Here is a 19,676-nt window from a genome sequence, read left to right as displayed (position 1 = left end):
ATAGAAGTTGATACTGATTATTTGCAATTTAGAAAAATGATCAATTTATAACTCATTACAAATTTATGAAAGCAGCAATATCTTATGAACCAAATGCACTTGAATGAGAAATCTCAAATTATATTGTAAATACAACTATTTCAATTTTTTAAGGTCAACATGAAACAAGATTTGTTAGATGCACTTTTTTAATGTCTACAGTTATTTTAGTGACAAATTGGCTAAATTAGTCATCACAATCATTCTTAATAATAGTGTTTTACTTTTAGTAAAAAGTTTGTAATTAATGTTAGCCTAAATATGAAATATTTTTAGTTTTGGAACGTTATAACCATGCAGAAAAAATCTGTTTAAACACAGTGTACCACTTAAAGTGTATCTTTATTAGAATAAACGAGACCATATAAAAAATTAAAAATCAATATATTAATTAAACAATAAACTATTCAATTTATAATCATTATGCAATTACCTTAACTTGAATAATTTATAAATATTTTTTGTGTGTACTAAGTAAAAAAATTTTCATTTAAAATTAATTAATTTCTAACTTTTTTTTTATTACTGAACTGTTTACTATTTAATTTCTGTTAATTTAAGTATCTGTAGTTATTTCTGTTTACTAAATTCATTTTATAAATTTTTAAATAGTTTTCTTCATTTTTATTTTGTTTTATAATTTATTCATAAAAATTGCTAATGTAATCAAACTTTAATTTTGATTCTTTTTTATTGACTACTTAATGATGATGTTTAATAATCCAGAATTTTTAAAATTAAATATAAAATAGAATGATTTAATATAATTAATATTAGATTAATTTCCTACTATTTATCAAGTTTTATGAAAATAATTTTTCTGATGAATTCGATGATGATAACAATTATAATAAAATTATTTTTCATAAATAATACAATAAACAAATTATGTTTAAACATTTTTATATGTTTTATGAAACTTTTATATTATAACAATGCACAGAAAATATTTTTATGATTACAATATTAAAATTTAATTAATTCAATAACTATGCTTTCATAGAGATAATGAATTAGTTTTGTAAATTGTTGATGCACAGAGTTCAGTTGTTAATTATTCAGTTATTCATTTTTAGAAGCATCCAGAGCTGGGAGTATGTGATGGAAGTATTAAGGGACAGCGCTATTTTCAGTGTAGTGGTAACAGTGGTGTTTTTGTAGCTATCAATAGGCTACGACTCCATCTTTGTGGTTACAAGCATACATCTAGCAGTAAACTAATTGATCATCTTGATTCTAGATTAAGTAAGTATGATTTGTGAAGTATCAAAAAAACAAAACTTGTGTTATTCTAAAATTAAATTATTCTATAATATAATTTTTAGAATAATACTTAGTAATTTTGAACAAATATGATATATATTGTAATATTAAAGTCCCAAATTAAACTAAGTGAATTATTCTTTAATTTAGAAGTAAAAAAATCATTGTACAGTTAAATTCCTTAATTTTTTTAATTAAGTTGCTATGCTTGAAATATTGTCTGAAATACTTTCTTTATTTAGCTCCGGTAAAGAAAATATTTACTCAGATCGTAGTTCATCCACCAAAATAAATAATTTATCAGACAAACAAAGTTGAAAAGAAACTAGATTTTGATATAAATAAAGTATTTGAAAGATAAAGAATATTATTTAAAATTTAAAAAAATATATTGAATTGAGTATATTTTATTTATTATATTATATATTTATAAAATAAAATTGTAAAAATTACCAATAAGTAAATTACCTATTTACTGAGATTTAAATTTATTAATTTTTAAATAATGGAATTTAAAATTATTTAAGTCTATTTGTTAAATATTTCTATGCTTTTTTTTTAATTTGCTTTGTTGAACAATACTTTTAACATTATAAGTTTCAAAGTTCTAAAAATTATATTATCTCCTTTTATTGAATTTTCATAATGAATAGTGTTTTTATGCCACATTTTTATATCTTTTCCAGGCTCACTTTTAAAGGTGAGCTTAAAAAAGTTTTATATTATTGAAAAATTCTGTTTCTTCAAATGAAAAATATAGTGTTTTTTGAATTATATACTTTAGTTTTGTTTTTTATAAATTTATAACTATGGAACATCATGTTTTAACATTATTTCACAAGTGGTATGGATCAATTATATGTCTAAAATGAAATTAAATTCAGAACTGTAATTAAACTAAATTTCAGATTTTAACTAAATTAACTCTTACAGTATTTTACCTAATCAATAATTGCATACTAATTGTACTGTAGACCAAAATGACTCACGATTAATAATTTTGATAACTTACATTATCACAAAATTAAATACAATTAATGACAATAAATACATTTTAGTAGAATAATGAAATAATAATAATAAAAAATTATGAAAACATTTAGTTCATTTAAATTATTAAATAATGTATAATAATTGAGATAATTATATTAAAATTTAAAATATAACTATTGTTAATTAACTTTATAAATCATAATTATTTAAATTTTTGATATTTTTTTTAGTTAAGAAAGCATATATTTGAGTTTAATGTAATTTTTGATATTATTACTATTGAATTTATCATGTATGTTAATCTCTGTTAATTCTATTTTAAGCATTAATTTTATTAAATTTAAATGACATTAAAAATAAATTTTTGGATATAATTACAGTTAAATAAAGTGTAAGAATTTTTCTTCTACTTTTATATGCATTAAAAGGTTAATGAAGATTAAAATTACTAACTTAATTATCGTTCTTTCTAATACTATTTTATTTTCTTTTTCACTTTAATAATAAATTTTAAAATTATTTCCTTTTTACTAATCATAGACGACAGATATAATTATTCCTGCTTAAATAATAATTAATTCATGAGAATGTGTAGAAAATTTGAATGAAATTATATTCAGTTTTATAAAAATAATTTTAATGCTTTATAAACTGAAAATAATTTATTTATAATCTTGATTATTTAAACAATTTTTCTTATAAAGCATTTAGTAACTATATCAATTTGTCCTTTTTTCTTTTTTTAAATTCTTTAATAGAAATAATAAAATTCTTCAATAAAATTAAACTTTTAAATTAAAGATAGAGAATTGTTTTATTTTTATAAACTTAATTTTTGTAAAAGTAATTAATTATCATCACTAAAAAAATAAGTAAAAACAAAGCTTATTTTTTAAATTATAAAATGAAAATTAAGCTTAAAGATTAATTGTTAAATGTAAAGTGACAATAAATTTATTTAAAATGAATATAATATCATTTCTGTTTTGCATTTTATTAATAAAAATTTTAAAAAAGAATATTAATAAGTTATAAGAAACTTATTGAAGTGTAAATATCAGATAACTAATATAAAATAAATTTACTAATTCTAAAATAATAATACAAAAATTGTTTGAATTTTTTATTTTTAAATACTCGGTTATTGCTATTTTATTTTACAATATAAAAACTGATTTTTCCACTTGATATTAGGAAAATTCAATTAGATATTTATATTATAAACAAAATAAGCATTCAAAAATATCTTAATATTTATTTATGTTTCAGGAAACTGTATATTTGTTGGAAAATCTGAAATAAATCTAACTAGTTCATTTTCTACTAAAAATTTAGTGTTAATTTTTGTTTGTATTTTCTATTATTCAAAATGAGTTTAATGCAACAGCTGTGATGCTAGCTGATTATTTTAGGAAATACCTAGGGCAATGAACTTTTATTGAATAGAAATGCATCAGATACTTTTGACTCTCTTTCAATCTTTTATAACTGTACAAATTGTTTTGCAAATATCCAAGTTTTTATATATATTTTTTTAATGTATGATTGCAAATAAATATTAAATATTTCTTTAAAAATTAATACATTTATAAATAATTTTCTTTTCAAATTTATTATCATCAAAACATCTTAAAGTATTGTAGAATAAATAAGAAATAGTTTTCATTTAAATTTTCTTTTAATCTAATTTCTGCAAATGAACACTCCTAAGTTATATATATATAATTCTTCATTATATAGCCTATATATATATTGTAGAATTAGGTTTTTTTTTTTTTAAATGAGAACACCCATCTTAAGTACTGATGAGGTAATTGCATTTAGATAAAATTAATATAAAATGATTAAAATTTCTTTCGATTTTGTTGCTATTTTGTAAGCAAAAACTATAAATTAAAAATAACAAATAACATCAAATTTTATTATGTAAACATATAAAATTTATACCTTTTATATAGGAATATAAATTTTATTTCAGATAACACTCAAGTTTATAATAAAATCATACATTTTTCCTTTCTTGATCTAATGAAATCAACTTCTTCATTTGAATTTCCTATCACACTTTTTTTTTAAGTTTTACAAATAAATTAATTTAAAAAACTGTTTTATTGGAGTAATGTTTAGCATAATATACATTATGAGCACTTTCAGACCACTAAAGTCCATCTTCAGAGGTACTAATTCTCAAAGTAAAGAATTTAAAAGAAAAGAGCTTTCAATATATTCAATTACGAATCTTTAAAATAATTTAGAGAATTTAAGTACTAAAAGTGAATGAATAGTTTTTATTCCTGATTCATTATTTATTTCGTAAATCTGAAGTGGTACCTGATATAAATTATGTATTTATATGCTACATATTTAGGTTTATGATATTTCATTTGTTATAAATTTTTACCTAAGGGTGTGTCAATATAAAGATTAAATGGAAAACTATCATAATATTTTATAAAAGCATTTTTATATTGTAATGAATTATAAGGAATAAATATATAAATAATTTTATTTTTTATATTTTTAAATTTTTAAAACAATTTCAAAAGAAGTTTCAAATTAAAAACAATTGAAAACTGGTATGTCCTGTAAGCTAAATTTCATCCATTATACATGCATTTTAAAGTTTCTTTAATATGTAAGTATGTTGTTATTCTATTATTGATATCTTTGATAAAATATTAGACTTAAATATTTGCTTAAATGTATACAATGTATTACCTGTTTCAATATTTGTAGCTTTTTTCATTATTTTTTAATTATTTAATGCTGCAAAAAGCTTATATTTTATTGAACTAATTGAATGTCCATTTTGAATAGCTACTATTATGTTATCAATCAATGAGGAATAGAAAAGATTTTGGACCTCTAGGCAATAAGTAGAAATGCTATTTGATCAATTGATTCATTATATTAGGTACCAGTTATATTATTTATTACATATCATATTAATTTTTACAAAATTGAAATATTTTATATTTGAAAATATTCAAAATTCAGTTTTTTTTTTAAATATTTTGCTGTTAAAAATTTTAATTTAAAAATATTTTACTAAATTAATGATTAATTAACGATATTTTATTGGGAAAAAAATCTGCATTAAATCAGGAAAATACAATTATTTCCCCTGATAATATAAAGTGCGTTTTATGAATTTGGTTTTACGTTTTCTTTCAATCCATTTATTTTTTGTGAAAATTTCATCGAACTCGATACATTTTTATGAATAAAATGAGAATATTTAAGATTTTTAATTTAAAATTTATTTATTAATATACTTATTGATAACAATAAGCCTATGTCTTAGTACTCTACGATGGACAGAGCGCCAGTCTTTAGCTGTGGCGGGAAACTGAACATTAATCAATATTCTGTGACCTCACAGCATGCCCAGCAATGTCCTGAACATCTAGGCAATCGGTAAAGTAAAATATTCCTGATTTTGAGGAAATACTCCCTAACGATAATTTTTATGTGGTCCAACAGAGCTACGATAGTTACATCTTCCCATAAATTATCATATATACCTTGCATGCTCAAGTTCTGGTGTAACACCTGTAAGTATCTGTACACATTTGTGTTCTGCAAATGCTATTTTCGGATACGTCTAAAGGTGAACGTATTCTCGTAAATAGTAACACGATTTTTCGAAGTCGCTTTCTATTAATTGCGAATTTTTTCTATTTGCATATTAAATTAATAATTAAGAAAATAATCACGCTTCGTTTTTTAAATGATGCCATTTCCCCCCTCAAGATCTGTCATTTAGTCTTTTTTTCTTCTTCTTTAGCAACATGTTCATTTATCACGTCCCGTCGTCGAATTTTTTTGAATCATTCTATGAATCAAAAATCCTTAATTTATAGTAAATAGTGCATTTAATTTTTGTACTTAGTTTTGGTCTAATTGCTAAATTATATACATACATATAATTTCTTTTTTTTTTCGAATTTTATTGCCGGGTTTTAAATATAACCAGGCGAATTATTCTCATTTCGTCCAGATCCTTAGTTTAAAATGTGGTCTACTATCTGGCAAACGTCCAAGTCACATGATCATACCGGCTGTCGCTGTCGCCATTTTGTAAGTTTGACAGATATCAATGAACACAAACTGTCGTTTCTCATGTGGGATAGATGCGTCTTTTTAACGTTTCTTTATAATTTAAGTCACAGCTTAGCTTTTCACAGTATGAAAACATAATGGATAGAATTTTGGAGTACTGTCGATTTAAAATATACATTGTAGTTTCTTGTCGCACTGCGACCTGTTAAGATTTTGAAATTACGAGTATTTTGCACCTCTTGACATTTTATAAAATTCAGTTAAATATTTTTCATGAGTAACTTATGAATTAAAATGAATTAGTATTATTTACTTAAATGCTTTTTATATTTTATTTTTTGTGTAATTTCAAAAAAGTTTTTGTGTGTGTATGTGTGTGTTCAAATAATTAATATTAGTTTATGCGTCATTTCACCCGTTAATTATAACTTTACAAATGTCTCTTATGAAATATTTATTATTTTATCAATTGTATTAAAACTAAAAAAAAATAAATAAACTTTTGTTAAACCCGTGCATTTCCTTCTCGGGAAAGGAAGAATGATCTTATATTGTTTTATTTTATCCTTGCGAAACTTTAGGTGAACACCTAATTCATTTTAATTGTTAAAAGAAAATTGTTTAATTTACGCTTTGTTTCATTCGAAGGAAAGATTTAAGAAAAGAAATAAATAAAATAACGGCTAAAAATTTTTTTTTAAATGGCCGTTAATTCAAATTTTTAAATTAGCAAATAGCTGAACGGATGTCGATTTCGATTTTTAAAATCCACGAATCACAACTCATTTATCATATTTCAAAACATTGTCAGCTATTTTAAAATCTGTTTAGTATAATATAAATATTTCATTTTAATCCTAAATTATTATTATTATTATTATTCAAATTTTGAAAAACAGTATATATAATACGAACGTTTAACACAAAAAATCCCAATTATGAAAATTATTTAGTATATTTTAAATATATATATATATTTTTCCCATTTTAATTTGTCTTTAACGTGTTAATATATATCGATTGTTCAAATGTAAAGATTTTAACACGAATTTAAAACTTATTCTTACTATATAAGGCTATTTATTATTCGTGTCTTTCATTACATGCATGACAAGAGGTTGATTTTACCTTGGTCTGCCGTAAGACTCCACCTTACTTGTGACGAAATTACCTTACGTAATTCTCTCCGGCAACAATCTCTGCTTGATACATCTGGTTTTCATTTAGTTCGTACCGTTTAAAGGGATAGCTGCGGTCACGTGACAGTCGCGGAAGCTAGTTTTGTCCGTCGTCAAAGTTTACCTGTTTTCGAGTAACCGCGCTCATGCCATGCCATGCCATTAGGATTGATATTCCGTGAGTATTGCTCTCTTCGAATCGTTATTCATACTACTGCATCGTGGATTTTTATTATTCTTTTTCTTATTTATCGTTTGCGTGCTTTCGTTGTCGACACGTGACCATTCGTTGACCCTCGCGATTGCGGAAGGGGGTTTATAATCTGGATTAGAACTGGGTCACGGTTAAAGGGACTTTTTTAATAACCTATTTTGGCTGGTTATAAACTTTCTGGGAATTTTTAAATTTATGACAATTCTGTCTATTTTTTTTTATAAAAAAAAAGAAAACTGCACGCAGTTTTTTGTTTGATCACTTTAAATATATATAGGCCTAAATGTATGCGAAAGTAGAGCATGTAAAAATCGTGTTCTATTGCGTTTTGAAGATTGTAGACTGATTCAAGACTTTAAAACACTTTTAATCTAATACCACGTCATGTAACATTATAACACGAAATTGAAATTCGAATCAAATTTGACATGTTTCGTATTTGGTAATGGAAAATTATATACGTTCTTCTTCTTAGTCAAGTTACAATTGAAGGATGGAGAAAGAAAATTTGTTTGTTGCTACAGTCATAGTACCCGTATATATATATATATATATATTATTAATTAATATAATTTTTTTATGTAGTAAAAAAGTCGAAAGAACGGAAAGCATGTCTACACGTCAAGGTCAATGGTGTCTGATGCTTAGAATCGATAAATTTTGGAATGGCGACGAATGTCTGAGACAATTCCTACTTTCTATAGTTCGGCATTGTTACAATCGAGATGCAAGTGGGACGACATCTCGTATAATAATGTGACACTTTTTCGAACCGACCTTTGTCATTTCGCATGTAAAACTTTCTAAAAATCGATAGTTTAAACTTCATTTTTAAGCTATTGCAATAGAATATTACTCTCCCTTCCCTCCTCTTTTTTTTTTATTATAGTCGAAGTGATAATGGAAGAAGTTTCGATACTTTCAATAATTCCTTTGACTTCGGTACAGGATCAGAAGTTATTTTCAGTACGTTCAATCTCTCCGGAAGATGGAAAACCTCTTTCACACATGATTTTGTTGGTTATTACTCCGCCTTTCTTCGGCTTCTTAATATTTGACTCGGATTAGCGAGATGGATTTTCTCTCTCTCTCTCTCTTTTTTCCTTTCTTATCAGCCTTTCGAAGCACGTGCCGTGTACTAAATCTGTATATAAGGATATTTTAAAATAAAAATATTTAGGAATCATAACCCGGGGTTGTATTAGAAAATCGTGACACGTAAACACTTTAACCAGTAGTTCGAGTCATTCGTTTCGAAACGAACGAGGACGAAAGTTTTGTAGTTGCCATATTGAGTAATTATTATTATTTTGTCATGCAGTGTCGATTTTTCCTCTGTTAAAGTTATACCTTGAGCTATTTTAGACACAAGGAGGATGGATAAGATAGTTTCAAAAAGCGTATACGAAAGTAACTTCAATGAAACTATCTCATCTGAATATCGATCGCGTATCCTCCTTTGTGTTCTCCCAAAGTTAAACAGCGAAAGTAGTTCGTGACACGATTCATCAGTTTGTGTAATGTCAGTCACGATTTTCTTGTTTAGAGTAAGTCAGCATTTTACGGGTTCCGTGATTCCGGCGCAATCCCCTCCTCTTATTGGATTTTGAAAGGGCCATCGCGAGATTCTTTCAGGAGTGGCATACAGCTTAAATATCAATAAAAAGGATTGATTAATTAATTATAAGTCAATCTACTCTTTTTAACGATGATCTAATAAGCGTGACTAAATAGAAATTAAAACAATTATCCGAGTTAACCGTACAGGAATAGGTTTTAAAAAGAGAAACAGAAAAATACTCTTTCTGTTCTGTTTGGTTTTCTATTTTTAAAAGCCGTTTCGGTCGTGTGATTCAGAGATTATTTTAAAAAATGCTCCGATATTTAACCGTTTGTTAATATAAACGGATTTATGAAAGATTATATTTTTAAAAAATGGAGAAGATAAGCGAAAACGTTAGCGTTTTATGTAAGGGAGAAGTGACTTTCGTTTATCTTTTATTCAGCGAGTTGTACCTCATTCAAGTTCTTTATTTTTAGAAAACTAAATGGCAATCGGCGCACGATGGAAAATCTCTAACAAGATCGCATCTAGTCGTTTTTTCTTTAACCTTTCCGTTCCTTTTTCTCCCACTCTTGTACCGTGTTGGCAGAGAAGAATAGGAAATCAATCGTTGGTATTTTTATCAGTTGTCGTTCCACTCATTTATTCCGTATACGTTTTTTAAAATGTTTAATTCGGCTCTCATCTTTCTACTAAATTCGAATTTTGCTTACTTCGAAATCTACTGGTTTTATAGCGAAGGAAAGGGTTCGTTCCCGATGTGGCACTCATTGCGACACAGGTCGATAGTTTTTGCACCAGACGGGTTTTTCCACCCCCTCTTTCGGCCATTTTAAATCGGCAAATGTATTTATATACGATATATATTCGAAGTAGACGTCACATCCCATCCGGTGCTTCTTTTATGTACGAGTTTTGACGCTTGGCCCGATGCCCGTTACTTCGTTCGCCGCACAACGGTTGTAGAGCGCATATAGTTAAGAGTCCCAGTCGAGTCAACGTCCAACGGTATGTCGCATAGTGACAGCCGGACCATGTACTTTGACACTTGATGACAACTTCATGGACTGCATATGCGTTAAGAAGAAATACGGATATCCTCTATCCGAAGTGTACTTGCCATGTGAGTAGCATTTTGCTTATCGTCGTCATTGCGTTAACTGTCGCTCGATAACTGGCGATTCTCCTTTAATGCCTAGTGTTAGTATACAGCCAAGGTGCTTGTTTTTATTCGTTTTTAAAAGTATTTTTAAGCGTCGTGGGTCACTGAACCACAATACAGAACTTTGGTTTTATGATTATCAGTGCGTGAACGGGTTTTTTTCGTTTTTTTTTCCTTAGGTTTTCAGTCGTTCTTGCAACTTTAAGTGTATTTTAATCCCACCGATTTTATATGATTGATTGAGATAGATAAGTGCGGTGTGCAGGTGTCGATTATGATTCTTTTTTTTTCCATAGGCATTAAGCTGCTATGGTCTGTGGAATTTTTGTTTTTTGCTTCCTGAAAGTTTGAGCCTACTGTACTAAGTAGCATGCTAAATTATTTATAAGAAAGGTGGAAGAATAAGTGGTTGTTAAGTAATAAAAATTAATCAGGAATTTATCCCGAAACAGGTTCGCCTAATTCGGGAGCTTCGGGAACCGCTTCAAAACCTCAACCCATCCCTCTCGAGGCTGTCTGTTCCGCGGGGACGCCGCCTCCGCCTCTGAAGTTCGGAGACAGGGTGGTCTGGATAAGCGACACGGGACCCGAGTACGGAGAGGTCAGATGGTTGGGTAAATTGCCGGACGTGGGTTCCGACTGGATGGTGGGAGTTGAATTTGTAAGTCACCAGAATATCTGGAAGGTTCTCCAATTATTAAACAAGTAATTTTGTTCATGGCAAACAACACAAAAGAAATGAAAACAAAAACTTGATAAAATTCAATCCTGTTTGTGTTGATTGTGGAATCAAATTTATTATCTAGGATAATCCGGTAGGTACGGGAACTGGAAAGTACAATGATTATCAGCTATTTGAAGCCAAGTTGAATCATGCGTCTTTGGTACCTATAATTGGACTGATGAAAGCCGATGACTTTTTAGGAGATAAGTTACAAGGTTTGTAATTGATAAAACTAAGAAAAGTATTGATATTTTAATTGACTTTTGAAAGTTTAATAGACTATCAAGTCATTATTGAAAATTTAAATAATTTTTGCCTTTAAAGATAGTTTTACAAAATAAGTAAAGTTAAAAAGTTTTATTTAGTAAGAAAAATAAATCACTAGAAATAAGAATAATACAGTAAATTAAAAGTTAAAGAAAAAGAATTCACATTTTTATTTTTTTATTAGGATATTTTCTAACTTAACAATTGATGAAAAAATGTTTTGACTTTTCTCCTTTCTCCTTATCTTATAATAGAATCAATTTTAAAATTGGTTTTTGCATTGAATTTGAACTTATGATGGATATTGTAATTTATTTTTTTATGTCAAAATAAAAATTATTAATATAACCACAAGTCCTAACCTTGATTATTTTGGTAGAAACATCTGGCACACCGCCCAGGCCGAGGAGAAAGAAAAAAATTTCTGAATCTCAAGCAAATGAACGTGTAGAGAAATATGGATTAGGTATATAATTTAGTATTTTATAAATTATATATTTGTTTGTTGAATTTATATAATATATTTTGTTGTTCTATTAAGCTGACAATGCTTTTAAAAGTTTTTTAATTAGATGATTTATTATAATTTTGATTGAAAGGATAATCAAACAGTTGTGTTATTAAATTCTTATCTAAAATTATGTTAATTCAGGTGAGGAAAATAGTTTGCCGGTCATTTCAAAATGCGGCTCATGTTTATCGGCGGGAAGTCCCGGAGCAGTGAGGAAAGGACTGTCGGTGCCAAATGACATTTCGGAGATAAGTCATCTCATTTCATATGACTCTCTGTTACCATCAACCCCACCTTCGTCGGAATCGTTGCCTAACTATTCAAATATACTTCTAAACGAAAACAATATATCCAATTCTACTCCATCAGTTAATCCATTGTATGAAATGTTAAGTGAAAAGAGTAAGAATTTATATTATAGTTCATTTTTTGTAATCATTTTATGATTTAAATAATCTAAATAAAGCAAATTATCTTAGGTAAATCTACACCCAAGATTGGAATAACTAGAGTGGATGATACAAATAGCTGTTCGAACATAATCAATGCTTCTCATCAAGTGAAAAAAGGTATTAAGTCGTCTAACGAAACCAATTCTGGAAAGTTGGAATATTCGTCCGATTTAGAAGTGGGGTCAGTAGTAGAAGTTGCCATTAATGGTGTTCCTTGTTATGGAGTTATTAAATGGATAGGAAGAATTGGAGAAGGGCAGAATAATAATAAATTAGTTGCTGGTATAGAAATGGTAAATTAATAAAATTCACTCGAGTTGAATTTTTGAAAATAACTCTTGAAACTTTTGTAATTTTTTTTTTTTTTTTTTTAATTTTAGGAAGAGGAAAGTTCCTGCTGTACGGATGGAACATTTGGTGGAAAAAGGTATTTTACCTGCCCTCCACGAAAGGCCTTTTTCGTTCATCTAAACCAGTGTCGAAAAGATGGCCGCTTTCTTGATACAGAAAGACGTAAAAGTGCTGGTAAGAAAATTTTAAACATAAGTGTATTTTAAATTTCAAAAACAAATTAATATTTTGTATTTCTAGTTTTTGGAAGTATAGATTGCCCTTCAGTAAGTGGTGATGTTCCGCCACTTTGTAATCCTGATGATTTAAAGCAATTATATGGTAAAAGTAAAGGCATCCAGGGGCATCATAATTCCTGTTACTTAGATGCAACATTATTTGCAATGTTTTCTTGTACTAGTGTGTTCGATTCGTTATTGCATAGACCCCGAAACAAAGATGATATTGTCGAGTACGACGAAGTCCAATGTGTCTTGAAAGAAGAAATCGTTAACCCTTTAAGAGCGTAAGTAGTTTTCTTCATTTTTGGAAGTGAAACAAATTACTAATTTTCATATTTACTATTATCAAAGATAATTATTTTCCATAAATTTATGAAAATATTTATTGTATTAGAAACTTTTATGTGCGTGCAGATAGAGTAATGAAGTTAAGGAAGTTACTAGATAAATTGAGCTCTGTAAGTGGTTTGACAACTGAAGAAAAGGGTAAGCATGATTTTTCTGTAAAATAGTGTATATAAATAATAATTTTAAATATAGCAAGTTTAATATTTTACTTCTACCCAGTAATTTTTAATTTGTTATTTAGAGAGGCATTCCCACAGCTATAAAACTTGGATATTTAATTAATTTATTTAGTTAAGTGCACTTTTATTCATTACATTAGCCAGCATAGTTGTACCTAGCAAAATATTTGCTGTGAAAAATTACTAAATTACAAATAGAGAAAATAAGAGAAACAAATAAATTTATTTATATAAAACTTATAAAATTTCTGAATATACAACATTAATACTTTAATGACTTAAAAATAGATATCACCTTAGTGTATTCTATATAGATGGATGCAGATTCGAGTATGGCCTGGTCAATACTAATAAAGAGTAAGGATCTGTTTGGAGATGCTTATGAGTTTCACTGCTAAGATGAGTTGTTCAATGATATACCAGTTGTACCAGACTCACTGATCTTAGAGAGTGGATTAGAGAATGACCAACTAACTAGTGATGACGTCATTTACCCTTATATTAACAAACATGTGTTCGTATGTCCATTCATTATGTTAAGCTTTTCTCCAAAAATATTTGAATAATCCTGTAAATACCTTCATAATTGATTTGCACATGGAAATGAATACTTGTCGACGACATAATTGAATGCAGATTTTGTTTATTCTACATCTATCTGTAAGAGTTCTTCACTTAGGCACCATTTTATTCAAAAGAAATGTCTGTTTCCTGACTAAAATTTTACAATAGTCTTTTCATTAATAACATAAAATTAAAAATACATTACAATATGTTAAAACAAAAAAAAATATAAAGGTTCTTCGAAAGAATTTGTTTTCGAAGAACTGCTTTTCTTTGATGTGCTTTGTTAGCCATTTTTGACATACAATAATTAACAATGCTACAGTATGTTGTTCCAAAACATTTGCTTTTCCTAAATCGGAGGTAACTTATACTTCATAAGACTTAACCATATTTATATTTATATATATTTTACCAATATTTACAAAAAAAATCTGCCAAATTGTATGCTTACTAAGCATGCTAAAATTTTTCTGTGGTCCACTTGACTATAGCCTAGCTATTGTGTGCCCTGGCAGGGAGGAGCAGCAATAGAAGAGTGAAATTGGGCACATTTTTGCATATTACTTTAAATGAAAATAAATAACAAAATAGATGCAGTTGGACTCATCTACATCAACTAACTTGTAAGCTTAAAAATGATATATAAAATGTAAATGCAATTTGTACAAAAATACTTTAACGAATTGGACATACATTTCAACTTAGAGTATTCTGTCTATATAAATATACAGTACAATCTTGGTAATGCCAAATTAAGGAGATTGTCAGTTTAATGGAAGTTCATACATGTTGATGAATTAATGATTTAAACACAATGAAAATGTGATTAAATATGAATACAATTGACATAATGGAAATATTTTAGCGCACAAATGAATTTGACAGCAACTATTAACAAATCATCAAGTTGATTCCACACCTGACATTGTACAGAATACGATATCAAGCTTCAGCTATCAAGTCTGAGCCTGGGCACAATATTAACAGCAAGATGTTCAAATTTAGTGAAAACTGGAGTTTGAACTAGTGAAAGCTTGGCTACAACTTGACAACACTGCTAGAATATCCAAGGGTCAAATACGAGGTGTGTCCGGAAAGTAAGTACTGTTTTGGAAAAACTCACATAAAAAATCTTAATTTCAAAACAAAATTTATTTTTACATGAAAGAGCATGTTGGAAACTATTTTTCTACATAGTTACCACCATTGTTCAGACATTTGTCATACCGGGAAACCAACTTCTCTATACCTTCTTCAAAGAAAGATGCCACCAGTGAAGACAGCCACTGCTGAACATTGATTTGTGACAATCTCATGCAACAGTTTTTGAAATTTGTGGAAACTCATCACAAAGCAATCTTATTGTGAACCGTCTGTTTTCAAGAATTTTCTCATTCACTTTTGCAACCAAACCATCATTGACAACAGAAGGCTGGTCACTCCATGCTTCATCATGAACATTGGTGCGTCTAGCATTGAATTGTCGAACCCACTTTCTCACCATTCCATCACTCATTACATTTTCACCATAAATCTCTACAAGTTGACGATGAATTTCAACTGGCTTAACATTCTTTGCGTTCAAAAACTGTATTACAGAACGCACTTCACGGTCAATGGGATTGGCAATCATCTTAGACATTTTGAACGCTCACTAACACGTACTTTAATGGTGTCACTGGACTGACAATCAACCAGAGACACGTGTGCGCAGGCGCTGAACTGAGATACTACTGCTGCAGTGGCAGTAAAATGAAACGGTACTTACTTTCCGGACATGCCTCATAGTATTGGATTACTGGATATATGGAACTAGCAAATGGCAGATTACCAAGATTGTACTGTTTGTGCAACACATTATAATTTCTCTAATGTGGCTATTTATCTACAAAATAAGTGTTGTTTTTAATTTGCAACTGAAAAAACAAAATTGAAAACATTATACATCTGTTAATTTATGAACTGAACATTTTTAGATATTTGCAGTTGATAAACATGTACAGTACATATTATTTATAAAAAAATGAAGTAAATCGATAACCATGTATATATTTTGCAATTGCAATTTATTTATAAATGTGATAATAATTACAGTAGTAGCATCAAAAATTATACAAAGAAAACATATTTTTCTAATTTTAAGCCATTTTAAAAATTCAGTTAATGAATTTAGAAGGTTAATTTTAAAAAGTTGACATAAAATAGTAAATATTAACATTATTTTTAAAAATCTTGTTTTAGAAGTTTTATACTAAAATTGATTTTATTTTATTAGATCCTGAAGAATTTCTTAATTCACTCCTAAACCAGATTCTTAAGGCTGATCCATTCTTAAAATTAAGGTAGTTAAAAACTCAAATATTTATGATCTGTCTTAATTTAAGTAAGTGTATAAGTTGATAATTTAATTTTTTTTTTTCTTTTTTAGTTCAGGTCAAGAGTCTTATTTCTATCAACTTTTTGTAGAAAAAGATGATAAATTATTGTTGCCAACTGTTCAGCATCTATTTGACCAATCTTTTCTTGCTTCAGATATTAAACTACAAGAAGTAAGTTTTATACACTGTTTATAATAATTTAAAGAAAATTAAAAATAAATAAGCATATTACTTGTTTTTAAATAGGTACCACCTTGCCTTCTCATACAAATGCCGAGGTTTGGAAAACAGTTTAAAATGTATCCTAGGATAATTCCAAGCCTTTATTTAGATATTACGGACGTTTTAGAAGATTGTAAGTTTTGTTTATTAATAAGATATTAATTTGGGGAAAAAATTTTCACTTTCTATTAGTTGATAATATTAAAATATTAGCTCCTAGACAATGTACGGTGTGCGGACAAGTTGCAGAATGCGAATGTAAAGAATGTTTTGGTCATTTTGGCGACGGGCTAGATACGATTGCATTCTGTCAAAAGTGCATGGACAAAGTAAGAATATTTTTCTAAAATCTTTAATTCATCTTATATTTTATCCAAATAACATATGGTTCTCCAAACAGAGCCACAGTCATAAAAAGCGTTTGAGGCATAAAAGTACTAAATTGAAAATCCCGCCAGAATTCAAAATGTTGAAAGATCACATGCCCGTTCCGAGAGTGTACATGGAGTTATTTGCTGTAGTGTGTATAGAAACAAGTCATTATGTTTGTTTTGTTAAATGTGGCAGTGGACCGGATGCTCCCTGGTGCTTTTTTGATAGTATGGCCGACAGGAAAGGTAAAACTCAAGTACATTTTATACATAATATTACTATAGATGTAATTTTTAAAATTCATTTTTATGTTGATGATTCAGGCGAACAGAACGGTTATAATATCCCAGAAGTCATCCCATTCCCAGATCTACAGTGGTGGCTCTCGGAAGAGGGAATGAATTTTCTTTTATTGACAAAAGATGATAAGGTGCTCCCAGAAATAGCTAGGCGTCTATTGTGTGACGCTTACATGTGCATGTATCAAAGCCCCGATATAATGATGTATCGATAACTCCAACCGACTATTGTTCAGGAAAAAAGTAAAGATATGTCGTCCAGTTTATTGGCAAACTCAACGGCAGGCATCCCGGTTACCGGTGACAGCTCAGTTCGAGACGTCCAAATCACGTGTGATAATTTAGATGGGAACATTCCCATATCATCATGTTTGTTTTCAATGGTACAATTTATTTAAATAATTTTTTACTATGTGATTTATTGCATTGATTCACTTTCCATAACATGAGCTTCTGTAGTCACCATCCGCTTTAAAATTTGAAAAAATAGCAAATGTTTGACTCTGATTTGCAGAAATGCTACTTAATCTTAAAAGAAAAAAAATCAAATAGCAAAATATTTGGTTTGCACTCTATTTATTACAATAAAGTAAACACTCAAGTACATAGAATTAAATAGAAGTTTAGCTGAAAAAACACTGTAGTTTCATATTATGTATATGATTGGTTACAAATATTATACATATATATTATATATATATATATATATAAAAAAGGTTGTTGTGTTGTATAAAGTTTTGTTGGAAAATAGTGTTAATTTTTAAAACTGACTTGTTTTAAAATTGAATTTATACATTCCTTTTGAAAAGAAAAAAGAAATTCAATTCTTAGCAACATCATGAAGATCATCTTTTTCATGTTGATAAATAAATAGAATAAAATGATTCGCTGTAAAATCTATATATAAAAGAATCAAGAATTAAATTCACTTACAAAAATTATTGAATTATAATTGTGTAATTTATTTAAGAATCAACAAGTCAAAATAGATACATTAACGTACAAAGGTGTTATTTTCCACAATTAAAACTATTATTTAAAACAGAAAATACAGATGGAATACAACAATCTAAGACATCAATGATATTTTGTACTCTGTTCATGTTAACAGCTTACAGCAAATTGTACAACATAGAGAAGCAATATATAAAATTCATGGATATTGAATAGGTGAGGATAATGATTGTTAAAATAGGCACTAATTAAAATGTCTCCAAACTGGTTTGTCTTACTGAGATTTTAAACATTCGAAGGAGGAGTGTTCGACACAACTGGTGCAGTTTGGTGAGATCAATGATGCCTCGGAAGGCTGACTAAATTGCAGATTTGATAATTATAAACATTATTTTCACGATGGAAAAAAAAGCTTGAAACAAAAGCAGAAAATTTGTATTTTATTATATTCTTCTAATAAATTCTGCTGATTATTATATAAATATATTAAAACATATAAACAATCCATTACAAATAATATTTCTATGTATCAGATAAATGATTTTTACACTATGAATAAATATTTGAATGTTTATGATAAATTTTTAAATGTATAGTAATATGAAATCAAACCTAACATTTTAGAGTATAGATTAGTATGTTAAATAAATTGCATAGAGTTAGTTAGTTTTCTGAGATTATTTAAAATTAAAATTCTTAAGTAGTGTTAATTTATTTTTCATTTTATGAAAAATCTTTTAAATCTAATTCTCTATATCAGTGTTTCTGAACTACTAAGCAAAGGACCAGCATAAAACTGAAATTATCATTTCCACTTTATTTGAAAGATAAATCTAAAGCAATCTAATTTCAGTATATTTTTCTTGAAGATAAATTATATCATTGTTATTGGGCTAGTCATGCAATATCTAAAGTAAAAATTTACAAAAGTTTGCTGGTCTCGGACAAAGGTTTAGAAACATTGTTCTATACAATTAGTGTATATGTATACATAGATATGCAATAATATGACTGTTTTTTCAATTTTAAATAACTATTAACAAAAAATCTAATTACTAAAGTTTGATTAAAAATAAATTTAATACATTTTGGCATTTTTAATGCTTAAAATTTTAAAATGTCTTTTGATTAAAATGTGAAATAGTATTTTTTTTGGTAGAAACTAATATTAAACTTTTTTTCTAAGAAAATAAAGTTTAAAAACAGATTGAAATACTCTATACAATGATATTATGATACTATACAATGAATGCTGAAAATCAATATGTAGAGAGAGAGCTTCAATCAGAATCAAATGCAATTCTTCAGTATACTAATGCCATTTGTTCCCTGTTAAATATAATTAAACATTATTAC

At 27.7% G+C, this 19,676-nt stretch overlaps 2 protein-coding genes across 2 annotated transcripts in view; one reads left to right on the top strand and one right to left on the bottom strand.

Annotated features, from left to right (window-relative positions):
- The window catches only part of LOC111624689 (ubiquitin carboxyl-terminal hydrolase CYLD-like), a 46,594-nt gene extending 28,528 nt beyond the window's left edge, over positions 1-18,066 (top strand). The window contains exons 4-18 of the mRNA XM_023367597.1: positions 1,116-1,284; positions 10,928-11,136; positions 11,282-11,414; positions 11,846-11,932; positions 12,119-12,379; positions 12,457-12,722; positions 12,810-12,954; positions 13,021-13,285; positions 13,396-13,487; positions 16,371-16,437; positions 16,524-16,644; positions 16,720-16,828; positions 16,909-17,024; positions 17,096-17,312; positions 17,391-18,066. Coding sequence (XP_023223365.1) covers positions 1,116-1,284; positions 10,928-11,136; positions 11,282-11,414; positions 11,846-11,932; positions 12,119-12,379; positions 12,457-12,722; positions 12,810-12,954; positions 13,021-13,285; positions 13,396-13,487; positions 16,371-16,437; positions 16,524-16,644; positions 16,720-16,828; positions 16,909-17,024; positions 17,096-17,312; positions 17,391-17,581 — 2,448 coding nt within the window. The 3' untranslated portion in view covers positions 17,582-18,066. The remainder of the gene's footprint in view (positions 1-1,115; positions 1,285-10,927; positions 11,137-11,281; positions 11,415-11,845; positions 11,933-12,118; positions 12,380-12,456; positions 12,723-12,809; positions 12,955-13,020; positions 13,286-13,395; positions 13,488-16,370; positions 16,438-16,523; positions 16,645-16,719; positions 16,829-16,908; positions 17,025-17,095; positions 17,313-17,390) is intronic.
- A 139-nt stretch (positions 18,067-18,205) lies between these two features.
- The window catches only part of LOC111624690 (repressor of RNA polymerase III transcription MAF1 homolog), a 35,980-nt gene continuing 34,509 nt past the window's right edge, over positions 18,206-19,676 (bottom strand). Inside the window, exon 7 of the mRNA XM_023367598.1 lies at positions 18,206-19,649. Coding sequence (XP_023223366.1) covers positions 19,625-19,649 — 25 coding nt within the window. The 3' untranslated portion in view covers positions 18,206-19,624. The remainder of the gene's footprint in view (positions 19,650-19,676) is intronic.

The sequence above is a fragment of the Centruroides sculpturatus genome, unplaced genomic scaffold (genome assembly GCF_000671375.1).
Source record: "Centruroides sculpturatus isolate CEXI.00-Female unplaced genomic scaffold, Cexi_2.0 scaffold358, whole genome shotgun sequence".
Classification (NCBI taxonomy): domain Eukaryota; kingdom Metazoa; phylum Arthropoda; class Arachnida; order Scorpiones; family Buthidae; genus Centruroides; species Centruroides sculpturatus.
This window is presented reverse-complemented; position numbering and strand designations above follow the sequence as displayed.